At 34.2% G+C, this 16,433-nt stretch overlaps 1 protein-coding gene across 2 annotated transcripts; it reads right to left on the bottom strand.

Moving 5' to 3' along the window:
• Window positions 1-8,602: 8,602 nt before the first annotated feature.
• LOC148608635 (uncharacterized) lies at window positions 8,603-15,099 on the bottom strand. 2 transcript variants are annotated; one of them, XM_088546207.1, is made up of 4 exons: window positions 14,948-15,099; window positions 12,495-12,624; window positions 10,858-10,979; window positions 8,603-9,843 (listed from the first exon to the last, which is right to left on the bottom strand). In XM_088546207.1, the coding sequence occupies exons 1-4, from the start codon at window positions 15,092-15,094 to the stop codon at window positions 8,608-8,610; spliced, it is 1,635 nt and encodes a 544-aa protein (XP_088402333.1). In that variant the 5' UTR covers window positions 15,095-15,099; the 3' UTR covers window positions 8,603-8,607. The 2 variants fall into 2 exon arrangements, with proteins under 2 accessions (XP_088402333.1, XP_088402334.1); XM_088546208.1 differs by having other exon boundaries at window positions 15,014-15,097.
• Between the last annotated feature and the right edge of the window lie 1,334 nt (window positions 15,100-16,433).

The following is a 16,433-nucleotide window of genomic DNA, read 5'->3' as shown; positions in this document are numbered from 1 at the left end:
CACCATGAAAACTGATTTGTTCAACGTGTCATAGTTTTCTTTCCTCTTTCGTCTACACCGGACTTGACTTTTTATGAGCAACTCGGCGGATGTTTCTAGAAAAGCAGAGGACGCTTACCCTACCTGGTTCATGCTCCCAGTTTTTAGTGGAGTCCGAGTTGCTCATTTACTTTTGTTATTTTGTATGTATGATTTTAGTTACTTTATGTTCTTTGTTGTGTCTGTTTTCCATGTCTGGTCTTTGTCCTTTGATTACAGTCTTTTGATTACCGCTGTAACCTTGGTTCCCTAGATTACTCTTTGAGTCGGGATTTGAATTGATTACTTATTATGTGCGAGTTTTTTTGGTTCTTTCACCTTCTTTGATGATTGAGTCTATTTAATTGGTCAAATCGTTATCCATCGATTGTGTTCTGTTTGATTACCGTTCGAACCCTGGTTCCCATGACATCCCATTTACATGAAATATATTATGGAACATCTCAAATATCGGCAATAATACTAAAGCATCAACAGTGGGATAATTCAAATACGTCATAATCCAAGCACACGGCCTGAACATGAACATAAGAAATGAAAACGATCTACATAAGGTAGCAAAGCCAATGAAATAAATTACGCATAAAAACTGAAGATTAGGAAAACAAGATGTCACACAAAAATACAAAACACCAGCCACAAAACCCGGGAGTTTATTAGGTGCCCCGGAAGGGTGTCGTTAACGTTGGAATAATAGTCTAGCAATAATAATGCACCTTTCCGACACGAGCTACATTAAAGAAGTCCCGTAAAAATAAACTAGGGCAATATCATTCTATTCAATCAAGCATCATGATGTTAATAGATGATGGCATGTTGCACCTAAGAAAGGGTAAGCTTATAATTGGAAAGAAAAAGATCATCATGTTTGTCACGAATTATCGATTTCAAATGTCCTGAATTATCTATGTACAAATTAAGGCCTAGGTATGAGGCAGTCTAAAGTGTATCAGTTCTCTCCTGGAAACTAGGATTAGTTAGAGATAATACATCATTGAATTAATGGAAACTGATATTGGAGGACTGCGCTGCTCGCTTCTTTTTTCTGTAGTAGCTCTTGTCTGGATTCATAGGAATGTAAGAACAAATCGGCCAAAGATGGCACACAAATCGTTCCAATATGTATGCCGATCATATTCCCCAAATGCGACAAAAAAAAAAAAAATAAATAAATAAAAACATTAGACTCGCAGTTTTATTTGATAGAATCAGTGTGTTTGTTCACAAATAAGACTTTTCTCTACATATTACTAGATAAGCAAATGCTTTGTATAAACAAATCACTGGTGAATACGATCACGTAGGAAAATATACTGCAACAACAGGTAAGGCTAATGGAAGAAAGATACTCTTGTATGTCTTTTGAAATCCCGCCACTTGTAACGTATGCTTTATCTTATTTAATGCTTAACTCCATCCTTGATCGACGTGAGTACAGTTGTAAGGAAATTTGATCATGTTTCAGTCGTGCACTTCGCAGACCAAGTAATATACTTTTGTGTGTAAGGACACTTGTGAAAATTCAGTATCCAATAAATAGTAGGAGAGCCATATTGTCATCGTTGATATAAATACCAAAGGACGTTAGCACAGACATATGATTTAGTACATGGGCTGAGATAACCCCCATGCTTCCCCACTAATCAACCAAAATATGATTTTCAGGTACTCTTATACCTCTAAGTAACAAATATTTTTGTCGTCAATATAAACTGAAGCATTTTTGTATTTTTTGACTACGTTTTATACCTCATGAGGCAAAAATCCATTCTTTTACGTTATTTGATTCTTCAAACTTCTTTCTACAAAACGAAGTATACTGACATATATATATATATATAGCATCATGTAGCTATCGTTTTCTTTTTGGGGTTATAATTACTGTTAAATCGTAAAAATGGAATTTAATTTTCTGACTTTCATAGTTTCTATAATACCCGTTATTTCTTTTTTTTTTTTAGAAAACTGTAAATTAAACAAGCTTTTGTGTGATACAGTACATAAATTTAGTGTGTTAGCTTCCAAATGATAAAGTAATAAATGTTTGAAGTTTTGCAAGTCAAGTTAGGTAAAAAATGCCATCCCTTCCCATGAAAAAAATACCTCAATATGAACTAAAATGTTAATTTCGGTATATAAACGGTGTAAAATAGACATGTTTGGTACTATTGTTTTATTTATCGATGTATCCAACATATCGTCTCATTTCAGGCGCGTATTTTTACCGTGTTACCGCATTTGTTTTTTTTTTGTTTTTTTTTTTGGGGGGGGGGTTGGGGGGGGGGTACCGTTGTAAATCTGATACAGTTAGACGCTCAAACAATTGAGACAAAAATCTTGGCTTTTGACCCAGTGGGTACAAATATAGGCTTATACTGAAAAAGGAATCCGAGGATATTCTTTGGCGACAATTGATTTGGTAATGGGACGCATAAAGGTACCTACAAATCACCATGAGATTGATGAGTGGGAGTTGGAGCGCATGGTGGAATCTCCAAGCACATGAAGTTATTTTTAACTATTAAGTATGTCTACCTCGGATATAGAACTAATCTAGTATGTTGTGATGCAAAGTGAACTGTCAAGGCCCATCTATTTTATCAGACAGTCATTGTAATTATGCAACAATGATGCAGCTCCTCGACACTAGTCACAACTCCGACAATTCACATTATCATTCATATATATCATGGGCTTTATAATTCATAACAACATAGTATTGATCTTGAACTTAATATAACATAGCATTTTATCTTAAAATTATCAAGAATTTATATAAATATTTCAATGGTAATGAAAGGTACATCTGTTTAATTTCAACCGCCATACATGATGGTAGTGTGATTGATAACAAATAAATAAAATAGTTTATAATTCATATCAAACATAATTTTGCTCAATGAAATACACTTTTCAATGTAAATTTGATTAATGACCGAAATTTTAGCAATTAAATAGGCATGATCTACCAAAAGCTAAATTTCATCATGCGAGATGAAACCAAGGCATTTCCTTATAAATGCAAGGTGTAAATTCGTGGGCAATGAAATGGTGAGTAATTAACTACTTTTATTACAAAACAATAACTTGGAGCACAACAATAAACTATATTTAATTTGACATTAGCTTAAGACCAAATCAGTTGATTTCAAATCTTTGAGTTGATTAATGTTAGACTGTAATACGTGCAATATCATCTTATCTACGAAAGTCCAGATATCAATGGTTTATTCACTTACAGCTGTTATCATGATATGCATAGCTGGAATATTGTGCCTACGTACAATAGTAAATTCAGCTACGTTTGTTATATAATTCATTTATGTGTAAGGTCTGTTCATCTTTTTAAATTTAGGAGACAAGGTCATCTTTATTTTTCACTTTGTTGTATAATCAAACCGTAATCAAAGGAATAAAAAATCCAGCGAAGATCAAACAAATCAAACAAGGATAAGTGCTTCCTTGAAGTCTATGAAGTTGATGTAAAATGACATTTTGCCATTCAATACACTGTTTTGCAATGTTCCGAATGGCAAAAATCTGGTCTATACATCCATTTCCTCACCTGAATCCAGCTTGTTTCTCAATTAAATTCATGTCAACCATTTCATCTGTTCTGTTCAAAAGTCTTCTACAGGAAAAATGACTGGGGACTGAAAGTATTGTTATTCCTCTCCAGTTGTCACAGCCTTAGAGATCCCCTTTTTCTTAAATTTTACATTCAGTCCTTTACTCCAGTGGTTTCATTTGTCTTTAACACCTGAATGTTCAGTAATATCTTAAATAATTTTACAATATCTGACTAGAGCATCTCAGCATGGAAGGAATTATTGGCTGGAGATTTACCATTTTTTTAGTGATTTGATGGAGTTCTGTATTTTGCACTACAGTTGACGAATCAATGTTTATTTCTAAGCCTGTGCATGCTCTGTTGACAGTGGATGACCTCCTTTCTCTTTAACAGGACATTTTGATTGAAGTTCTCCCACATTGTTGTTTCGTTATCTTATATATAGTGTTCATTTCTCCATGGGACACTCTTTGTTCAGCTTCTTTGGTTAGCATGATGGCATACGTTCTTTTTCAATCCTAGCATTTATTTTTACCTCTTTGTCGCTTTCTTTAAAAGCAGCTTGAAGATGTTCTTGCACTCATATGGACTTAGTGTTAATAACACTTTGCCTTCCACATGTTTTCCCGATGTACCAGAAGTTTTTCGTTCTTAGTACTCTTTTTTGTTCCGTAACTAACAGTTTCTACAGCTGTTTAAATATACGTTTATTGATGTTGACCCACTTTCCTTGAATGTACTCAGTTTCATCAGAGATGTCTTCAAGCACCTTAAATCTATTTCTTCAGTTTCTATCGATCTGGTTAGTGGTCCTACCATCTTGGGATTTCCAAGTCAGTTTATGCATGGCTTTGTGTGGAAACTTGGTGCCACCTGTCATTTGGCTGTTGTTGAGTCCGAGTTGCTCATTCATGCTTTTGTTACTTTGTATGTATGATTTTAGTTACTTTATGTTCTATGTTGTGAATGTTTGTTTTCCATGTCTGGTCTAACCAATCGGTCACTTATTGTTTCCATTCTAGTAGTGTTTAGATCTTATCATGATTGCCATTCCATTTTGGTATTTGTCATTATGCCTGGAGTGCACTATGGTTTGACCACGGTTTATTCTAATCTTGACTAAATTTATCCATCGACATTCCCTTATTCCAAGTATGTCCAACTTCAACATTCCATTCGCAACTTGTGCTGTCCTTGATGTTTTGTACATTATGCGAACACAAAGTGTTTCTTAAGATCATAAAAACTCAATCTTCTAAAATATGTTATATCGACTGCACCCTGGCTAAAGTCTATACAGACAGAGTTAACATTTGTGACACTTCTTGTAGTTTTTGTAACTGTCTCTTGTTTTACTGGATAGGGTAGGGTAGTTGGTCCTGTCCCAAACCTCCTCTTTTTGGACCGGATTTTCTTTCTGGGTTGTCCTTCCCATAGATGGTTGCATCTACAAGGCAGTAGACCTATTTTTCCCGATAGTTGAGCCAAGTTCGATGAGTGCTAGGGCACATTTATACGCCAATGGTCCTACACACCTCTGGGGTCCTTGGTAATATGAGATCTCCTACATACAAGCCAGAAGCCAAGTATCCGTGCAATGCCACGAGGAGGCACTGCAGAAGTCTTGGTAGTGTAGAGGCTTTGTACTGCCAAGTAAAGATTCACGAACACTATTCTCCCTTTCGCCTAATAGAAAGCTAGCTAGTGTAAGCAGTTGGCCTAAGACGTTCGTCCTTTGCCAAACAAGACGCTTATCACTACCTAGTGGCATAAACCACCAATGCACGAGTGGGGTATAATGACAGTTATATAGCATATTTATTAATCAGAAACCTTCTGCATTTATGTTCGCATACTCTTTGCTTATTCTACCACTATGTCATAAATTCATGCGATGTTTTTGTCTCTTATAACAACTGTTCAAGTGCATAGTTCGGTGAAATCGTAATCATACTGAGGATTTCATAAGATTGCTAAGCTTCATAACAAACCTGTCATAAATTAGCCCCATAGGCTTATTTTGTCATGTGAATACTTTTAATGTAGTCTTTGCCAATAACCTTGCACATTTTTATTACAGTTTTGTGAGTGATACTTGCCGACATGGAAACACAATGGAAAGTATTACATGTTTTCTATAGAGAAAGAGAATTGGGCACAAGCTGAAGTACGTTTGATAATTGAGACAATTTCCAAAATTTATTTCATTGGAAGAGTAATTAAGGGAACCAAGGTTATAGTGGTAATCAAAAGAACGTAATCCAGGGACAAAGACCAGACATGGAAAACAGACACACACAACAAAGAACATAAAAAAACTAAAATCACACATACAAAGTAACAAAAGTAAATGAGCAACTCGGACTCCACTAAAAACTGGGAGCATGGACCAGGTGCATTCATCATAACCTTACATCCTAGATCAAATAGTACCAAAAAAAGCCGACTCTGTCCCATTCACTAATTTCAAGTGCAAAGCTCGTATATGACCTCCTACCTCGGACTCGGAATGCAAACGGATAATGCCTTAATTGAATAATGGGGAAATACAAGCTTGGCTCACGTCTACAAAAAGTTTAAAAAATTCTTATCCAGTTTTTGACGGATAAGAAAATTATGGACTTACATCCTCACAAGATCATTAGAGAAGAACTCTTGCTTTGTTCTTTTGCTCATTTAGAATATTTCTCACAAAGGCACAAGTTAATGGTTCCTTCTCTTCGTAGAGTGCGTAGTGGGCCCGTACCTTAGTCGCCTCTCCTTCCGCTGTTTTCAAATGAATATCTTACTCTTCCCAAACTTTCTATCCACTTTCACCACCTACTTGATTGCGTGGATTACACCGGTTGGAAGTTCCTTTCACCTCATTATCTCCTGGCTCTGGTCATTCACCTTTTCCTGACAAAGTCATCGTCCATCCAAGTACTTCCCAACTCCTCCATCATTTTGTACAAAAGCCATGCATGTATTTACCCTACACGCAACATGGCCCGTTTGTATTCCACGTTTTGGGCTTGTGGTCCTATGCGTGATTTGTCCTGAAAATTTGAAGTGCCCTAAAGTTGCCCTTTAGATACCATTTAGATATTGGGAAATTTTTTTCGACAAAACAACACTTCACCATATTCAAAGTTTTATTTTTCACTAAATGTTTTGGTAATTCGTTTCATTTTTCCAACCTGGTTAGTTTCAAACGATCTTTCTATGTAAATGTAACATACTTGTTTTTTCTACACCTAAGGTATATCATACCTATTACAAGGAGCATTATTTTCTGTCATCTTGCTAAGTCATACAGACATATTTCACTTAACCAATAGTGTTTGAAATGATGTACATTTAAATTATTATTACAGGGTTATGTTGCCACAGGATTGAAGTCATCACTACAGAAGTTTTATGGTCGTCATCATGAACTCGTGGATCTTTATGGTGTATCCATCAGCACCATGAAGACAGATTTATTCAACGGTTCAGTTTTCCTTTCCTCGTTTGTCTACCCCGGACTTGACTTTTTATCAGCAACTCGGCGGGTGTTTCTAAAAAAAGCAGAAGACGCTTATCCTACCGGTGCACCAGGTCCATGCACCCAGTTTTTAGTGGAGTCAGAGTTGCTCATTTGCTTTTGTTACTTTGTATGCATGATTTTAGTTACTCTATGTTCTTTGTTGTGTATGTCTGTTTTCCATGTCTCGTCTTTGTCCCTTGATTGCATTCTTTTGATTACCGCTATAACCTTGGTTCCTTTGATTACTCTTTTATAGATGTGTATTTAGTGACTTGAGTTTCAAAGCAATATTTTTATCCATACCATTTCCATAAGACAATTTCTTATCTGGTAAATCTTTCTTATGGTTATTATTAGCATTTTTAAAGATTTGTTATGAATGCATTTTATTTGGTTTTTGTTTGTATGTTTTTTTACAAGTCTTATTCGTGTATCTAATATTTTTTATAAAAAAAACCTGCTGATATGAAATAAATATCTATCCACTATATTTTCGCTGTTTTGCAATAGTCATTTCCCTATGAAAAAAGTGTTGAGATAGAGCATAGATCTGTTACTATAGGTCTCTGGATGAGTATGTAGCAAGAACTTTCATGAAAGACAACTAAATGTATCAACATAGAACAGAAGGGACTATTCAAGTTTAACAGTAACAAACCTCTTAATTTGGGTCGTGTTAAATTGTTTGATGTTAACGGCGGGTGTTTCTAGAAAAGCAGAGGACGCTTACCCTATCAGTGCACCTGGTCAATACTCCTAGTTTTTTATTGGAGTTCAAGTTGCTCATTTCCTTTTGTTTCTTTGTATGCATTGTTTTGGTTATTTGTACTTTATTGTGTGTGTCTCTTTTCTCTGTGTAGTCTTTATCCCTGGATTACATTCCTCGGATTTCCGCTAGAATCTTCATTCCCTTGATTACTCTTTATGATACGAATTTACGTTTGTTTTTTACAGTGTCACGGTGAATATCAAAGTTAACTTCAGAAAATAGAGTTGACTTATGGGCTTCCTTTGATCAAATGATGCTTACGTGATGAACTTCCTCGGGTAATTAAATGGACAGTGGACACAGAGTTTAAATCTCTGTGTGAATTGTCCAGAAATTTACGAAGGAATTTCATCAGGTAATGGTCAATTATTCAAGGAAAGACCAACTCTATCCACTGAAGAGAACCATGTTACTCGCTGATATATAAAAATCTTTTTTCTTATTACATGTATAAATTATTGCAATTTCAAGTAAGTTCAAGACCAAAAATTTGTCAAAAATCAGTAGAAATAAACCAAAACAACAAACTTAATTTTGCTTAAGATAAAGGTAAATTAAAATATCCCGGTCACTTTGTTGAGAGGGTGCATAAAAATTCAAAATACTAGTCATGTAAAATTTCTACATTATAAATAAGGGAAGATGTCAAAGTTCACAAATATATAGCTTTTAAACATAATTGATTTTATGTCACATAAAAAAAAGAACAACAGGAGATAACTAACCATTTAATGACTTCACTCTGGAGTAAACAACATGTGCTACGCCTGATATTAAAGCATTGTTAACAAACTCTAAAACCAGTTGTATAACATGGTAATCTGGAATAGATATTTCATCATATAACATTTGATTGGATGAGCTATGATCACATGATTTAGGAGACATCCAATGAAAAATTAACTCCTTCATACATGAAGGGAAAATAGAGTCAATTATCTGTTCAGGTGGTGGTAAGTTATCTATACACTTTATATGGTCCTCCTTAAACTGATGAAGGTTCTGTAGAATCTCATCCTCAAACTTATGTAATTCTTTCCCTACATATCTACACAGAAAATTTATAAATAAGTCCCAGGAATGTTTACCTTCTGATGCTAAATTACACTGCTGCAATTCATGAAGAAAATTGCTAATAAAATCTCTTGGAAATATACGATTTGGATAATGATCCAAAAGAAGGGAGACGATCGAATAAAACCAAGCTGCAAAGTCATCTTGATGTTCAGAATATTCAAATAGAATAAACTGATTCAGTTTTATTAAACAGTTTGTAAGGTCCTGATTTTGTGTTTCGCTAGCTCTTGACAGATAAAGACAATATGGACAAGTAGATTTGGCGTTTAAATCATTATCTTTAGATAAAATTTCCTTTGTTACTTGTTCATACTGTTTATTGTTTACAGTCATTAGGTTTACATTAACTTTAGCAGACCTACAATCTACAGCAGTATCAAAATCTGATTCATTCATTCCATTACCATCTTGTTTGATAGACTCTGTTTGTGTAGAGACAGAGGTAATAGTTTTCAGTGGCTGAAGAACACATAATTCAGTTTGTATTGCAATGCTTCTTACTTGGATTCCTTTCCTTGTGCCTTCCTTACTAGCATAACATACACTATAATGTAGGCTATTTTCAGTGTATCTAGATGAACAAAGTGAGCATTGATCATTGTATAGTGTTGTAAGTTTCATTCTCTTTTGTCTTTTTTGATAATCATCTGGAACACTTGATTGAGAGTTACTGCCACAAATGGATTGGCTTGCCCATTCAGCATTTTTCAATCTCTTTTGAGAAGAGTTCCTTTGTAGGGTAAGGTTTTCATTGGTTGTTTTAATTCCTTTAACCATTGGATACTCCTTCCTAAGCTTCACATCAGCTGATTCTTCATTCAAACTCACTGTCATGCCCTCTGGTAAGGATGAATCATCACAATGGCTTAAAAATGTCACCTGGAAAAGAAATTATCCAAAAAAAAATATCTGTCTAAAGATTAACAGAGATATCTGAAACCAGGGGCATATCAAGGATTTCAGGTTAGTGGGCTTTAATAGAATTTAATGATGAGCGGAGCTAGGCAAACATACTTTTGTAGGTAGAATTGATTAAAAAAATCAATATTTCATTCAAAAATTTGTTTTCCTTAATTTTAGGGAGGGGGGCATACATCAGGCACCACAATACATGAACCCATGCCTTGAAAACAAGCTGCAGAATTGAAAATCTGTTGAATTAATTACTTAGTTAAAGAACGAAGTATTTTTATCTATCATGAGAATTCATTAACACAAATTATTTTCTGGTTCCAGACAATAATGTTTCTAGCTTTGTTAGGTGTCAAAAATGTGAAAAATGATTATTGTCTAGAATCTTTGTTCCCTTGATTACCCTTATTATAGTTGTCATGTTTGTCACGTCCTTTATATAATTCTTTTCTCTACAAATTTTGTAAAAAATATGTTATAAAAACTTTTTCTCTGAAAAAATACCACAAATCTGATTAAGCAAAGGTTCATTTTTATTTAGGGAAAAAAAAGACAATATATGTGTGTTTAGGGTAACACAAGAAACTCATTTGTTAGTATAGGAAGGGAAATTTCTTTCATAGCTTCTTAAATTTTTGGAACACTAACCCTCTTCAGCATTTTTTTTCTATTTTTACGATTTCAAAAGTTATAAAAGTAATGTACTAGTATGGTCAAGTTAGGCCAAAAAAATGTGTGTTTACTGTCACATGCTGAAAAAAGAATAGGGTTAGTAGGTCAGATTTTTTTTTCGGGCGCCATTGTTGTTTAATATGATAAATACAATGAGGGTCAGTTGGGTGACCGTAAACACACATTTTTTTTTGGCCTCACCCTAAACCCACATATACTTTTTTAGGCAAAACCAATAAAAGTGAAGCTTCCTTGTTTATGTACCAAATATTACATGTACAAACTTTATTTTTGGGTTTATTCACTTACAGTTAGTTGTTTTAAACATTCCTTCTGTACATCTGTACCATGATAATGAAATATCACTTCTAATAATCCCTGTATGGTGTAAAACCATAGTCTGTTCTGGTTTAGCCCATTAATGCGAAAATCTGTAAAAAAAAAATTAATAAAAAAAAGTTAACATATATCAGCATCCAACTTCATTAAAAATCTCAAAATAAGATTTTTTTAAAAATCAGTTTTCATCTCAAAATTATCCATTTAAAACCTTCTTTAATAAAGCTCAGGCTAAAAATAAACACATTTACAGTCAAATTAAAGCAGTGGTCTATCTTCTATAATTGATTTATTCTATTATTCAAGTATTTATTGAATCACTGTAATGAGCATGTAAATACATGTAAAGTTCAAATCTCTCACCAGCTTTTGACTACATGTATAATTTAAATGATAAGAAAGTTTTGATTTACATAAAAATTCTCTGAAATCTGTAATTTCTGTTTCAAATCTAATTTCTTTCAATCCGATATTTGAAAATAGTATTTAAGCAAGGATGGGAAGATATTTAATATAACAAAGCTGGACATTCAAACATTTTAGGCAAAAGTAGTATTCAAGTTATCCAACTATTTTGTATTGCACTTCTAACCTCCATCTAAAAAATGCCAGTTTAGTAGCCTAGCCGTCCTTGCTATATCTGGCATGGTTTATCTGTACAATATTCTGTGTAACTTACCATTGAATACCAGTTTAGTAGCCTTGCCATCCTTGCAGTACTGTAACTGGCACTGATTATCTGTACAATATTCTGTGAAACTTACCATTGAATGCCAGTTTAGTAGCCTTTCCATCCTTGCTGAACCTAGCATGAATTCTCTGTACATTATTATGTGTAACTTACCATTGAATAACAGTTTAGTAGCTTTGTCATCCTGGCAGTACTGCAACTGGCATTGATTATCTGTACAATATTCTGTGAAACTTACCACTGAATGCCAGTTTAGTAGCCTTGCCATCCTTGCAGTACTGTAACTGGCACTGATTATCTGTACAATATTCTGTGTAACTTACCATTGAATGCCAGTTTAGTAGCCTTGCCATCCTTGCAGTACTGGAACTGGCACTGTTTATCTCTACAATATTCTGTGAAACTTACCACTGAATGCCAGTTTAGTAGCCTTGCCATCCTTGCAGTACTGTAACTGGCACTGATTATCTGTACAATATTCTGTGTAACTTACCATTGAATGCCAGTTTAGTAGCCTTGCCATCCTTGCAGTACTGGAACTGATTATCTGTACAATATTCTGTGTAACTTACCATTTAACACCAGTTTAGTAGCCTTGCCATCCTTGCTGAACCTAGCATGAATTCTCTGTACATTATTATGTGTAACTTACATTGTACCATTGAATGCCAGTTTAGTAGCCTTGCCATCCTTGCAGTACTGTAACTGGCACTGATTATCCGTACAATATTCTGTGTAACTTACCATTTAACACCAGTTTAGTAGCCTTGCCATCCTTGCTGAACCTAGCATGAATTCTCTGTACATTATTATGTGTAACTTACATTGTACCATTGAATGCCAGTTTAGTAGCCTTGCCATCCTTGCAGTACTGTAACTGGCACTGATTATCTGTACAATATTCTGTGTAACTTACCACTGCATAACAGTTTAGTAGCCTTGCCATCCTTGCTGAATCTAGCATGAATTCTCTGTACATTATTCTGTGTCAAGTTACACTCTTTGAAAACATCTTTAGCGAGAAACAATGGTATACTTTCTTCAGTCTACAATAACAAGTTTTGTCATCAGGTCATATGAGCAGAAAGTATTAAATATTTGGTTGGTCCAAACACAATTACAACATGTGCATAATACACTTTATAAATTACAAGTCATCATCATGAACTCGTGGATCGTTATGGTGTATCCATCAGCACCATGAAGACTGATTTATTCGGTTCATAATTTTCCTTTCCTCATTTGTCTTACCCGGACTTGAATTTTTAACTCCACGGGTGTTTCTAGAAAAGCAGACGACGCTTACCCTACTGGTGCACCTGGTCCATGCTCCCAGTTTTTAGTGGAGTCCAAGTTGCTCATTTACTTTTGTTACTTTGTATGTATAATTTTAGTTACTTTATGTTCTTTGTTGTGTATGTCTGTTTTCCATGTCTGGTCTTTGTCCCTGGATTACATTCTTTTGATTACCGCTATAACCTTGGTTTCCTTGATTACTTTTTTAAATAGTATAAACAAACTAAAAATTTATATTCACTGTGCTAATATGTGAAAGAAAACGACCACATTTCAATAAAGTGTCTACTAATATATATATATATATATAACAACGTCTCAGAATGTGACGACTCTATACACTACACTGCTCCATCGGATCAAATTGATACAGGGAAGATAACGTAAACTTATACAAGGGTCTGAAAAATCCCAACGATGTTAGAAACTAAGTTACAGCCCTAGATTAATCCTACGAGGAGGAATCACCCAGCCAGCGAAAGCTATATTTTTATATAGCTTAGCTGGCCAAGTGGTCTAGGGCGCTTCACTTAGTGCAGGCGGTGTTGCCATAGATGTCACAGCGGTACGAGTTCGAGTCCCGCGGAGGGAACGACAAAAATTTGCTTCGCAAATTTGACAGTTCTAACATCGTTGGGATTTTTCAGACCATTTTATACACACACACACACACACACACACAGCAACAGTAGTGTCCATTTTAAGTCTTGATTACTCTTAGGTAAGCTAAAACCCATACAACCACCAAACATATAAATAATTTTATAGAACAAAGATAGTTACACAATCACTATACATCAGACATTTCCACCAAAATGAAAAGATTTTTATTGCCAAGAATAACAGTATTTTATTGTAAATCACTCCTGGGCTTAAGTCATTGCGAGTAATGGGATAAAATAATAACCCTGGTGGAAGAATATCTGACACAGTATTTAGTTGTATAACATAGAACCATGCATTTTATGTTTATCTTTCCTGTTTTCAGCAGATATATTTTCATTTTTGTTATATTCAAAATGCTACTATAAATAAAAGGTAAAAAAATATCTGATGAAAAGATGAAAGATAACCATAAAAAGTGTGGTTTTATGTTATAGAACTAAGACAGGGTTATGTTATCTTATCTACCAATATACATACATATTGATTTATATAGAAGTTTGAAATTCTTCTGACCCTGCAACTTCTTTTATTTTTTTTTAACTTCTTTTTTATTTGGATGTAGATATGTTGGACTTATATCCTGGTGACAAATCAAAACCATGATCAGAAGCACAGGCACTTGTTTTATAGTTATAAAAAATGGCCCTTTCATTTTGCTTTAGAAAAGGAAAGCGAAGGGAATATTTTTTAAAGACAATTAGACAATTTTATTTGTACAAACACATTTACAGAAAATAGTTATGGCATAAACAAAAACGGTACTTTTGTTATATACAATGTATAACTAAATTTATGACCATAGTGTGACAGTGGGGAAAATCAAATCAAAATAGATTATCTATAGTTTAAACTTTGACATTGTATATTAATATAATTCTGTTAAATTAAATTGATCTTCGATTCTAACATTCATTCATGAATTTGCTAATTATTTTCAGTATTTCTATAGAACTACTGTTTAATATGCCTCTTGGTATGAGGTGAGGTTTAATTATTTTGATGAAGAAATTAAATTATATGAAACAAGTCCCTGTGGCCTGGGGCATGGGAGGACAAAATTGAAAAAAATCTGGACCTGGATTCTAGCCCAGATGAAGATACAATAAAGAAGAAAATAATATCAATGTGTATAATAATTGAAACTATATCTTCTTCATATTAACACTTTTTGAAAGGTTCATTATTACCTTTCAACATACATGTATATGGCCTCAATTTCAACACAAATTTTCCTCTGACTACAGACTAACATGTGTATCTAGATGAATGTTAAGACATAGCCACTGGGCATAGCATCCTTATGATGAAATGATGAAAGTTTAGTGTATGTGCACCCACAAGAAAATCAAATGAAATGGTCCGTATCATATTTTTGTAGCATTTTAGTTATATACAGGGTTAACTTACAGAGCAAATTTCACCACACAAATCGACAAATGAACCTTCTTGTAAATTCAAATATCTAATAGTTACGTCTGATAAAGTTATAACTCGTAAGTCGCACAAAATTGGACAAATGGTCCGATCGTAGCTAGCTTCTGCTTTCTGGTCCATAGTTTTACCCCAAATGCAAGGCTAAAACAATGAGTACAACTTCGATTATATACCGATATTTTTGCTATGTTCTTTTCTTGCAATATTTTGTGTGGAATAATATGATATATGCCTTGTCTCCTTTTTTGTCTAAGAGCTATTTACATATATAGAAACATTTTACTGTAGTTCATTTATATATATATCAAAAATAAAAATAAAGAAGTTCATAAAAAAATCTGTAATTTGGTCAGCATCTCTAGCCGACAAAGGTCTGGATCCGTCACTTTATATATATATGCTGACCAAATTACAGATTTTTTTATGAACTTCTTTATTTTTTTTAACAAGGGTGGAGCGAATAATTCAGGTTAGATAGCTGTAATGCCGAGTGGAGAGAGGCAAACGATTTGCGGAGGTGGGGTGAAATAGGGATTAAAATGTGTAAGAGATCAAGATTTATACATATAAAATATATATACATTTTCCGATAAAACGGGGCGCAAACGTCACCCCGCCCCTTCTGAATATGCCACTGCGTAATTCAAAAGACAGTAAAGGGGATTGAATGAATGTTGAAAATTGAAATATACAAATCAAGTGCCCGACCTCGACTCTTTTCAAAACTCAACAAAATCATTTTTCTCGTGCAAAACTATGCTATACAGACTTGTTTTATGATCACTTCAGTTTTGTAATGACAAAATTATTTTGTGAAATAAGTATGTAAATATTAATTCATTTGCATAGAAAATTGACATTTGTTACCTGACATGGAAATTAAATAATAAAAGAACAGAAGTCTATTTTGTGTCAATTTTGTGTCACAAAAGTCTATTCTGAGTCAATTTTGTGTCACAAAAGTCTATTTTGGGTCAAATTTGTGTCCCAAAAATCAATTTTGTGACACAAAAGTCAATTTTGTATGCAAATTAGCTTACAGAAGCCTTTGGATTTGCAAATGAATTCTCTTTCATAATTACGATTTTGTAAGAAGGCCTCTGATTGGATATAGTAACCATGGGTCTCGTAGGTTTCCGATTACTTCCAGGACATATCATATAGGCGATGAGCTATTCTGCAGAAGTAAGTAATACCTAATGAAGTATTACTTACTTTTGCAGAATAGCGCGTCAACCACATGATATTCCCTTGCTCTGCGAGACCCGCGGTTACCATGTCCAATTAGCAACCTTGCAAAGTCGTGATGAGAGAATTCATTTGCATTATCGTCCAAAGGTTACCTTAGACGATCTGGAAAAAGACGTCAGAAATGACATTGTCATATTTAAGAGGTTATATTACTGTTTCAAGTACCTTGACCGATTTTCACGAAAATTACCACACATTGTTGGAATTG

Source organism: Perna viridis, chromosome 9 (assembly GCF_037379345.1).
Source record: "Perna viridis isolate PV_CMFRI_1.1 ecotype Kerala chromosome 9, ASM3737934v1, whole genome shotgun sequence".
Taxonomy (NCBI): domain Eukaryota; kingdom Metazoa; phylum Mollusca; class Bivalvia; order Mytilida; family Mytilidae; genus Perna; species Perna viridis.
This window is presented reverse-complemented; position numbering and strand designations above follow the sequence as displayed.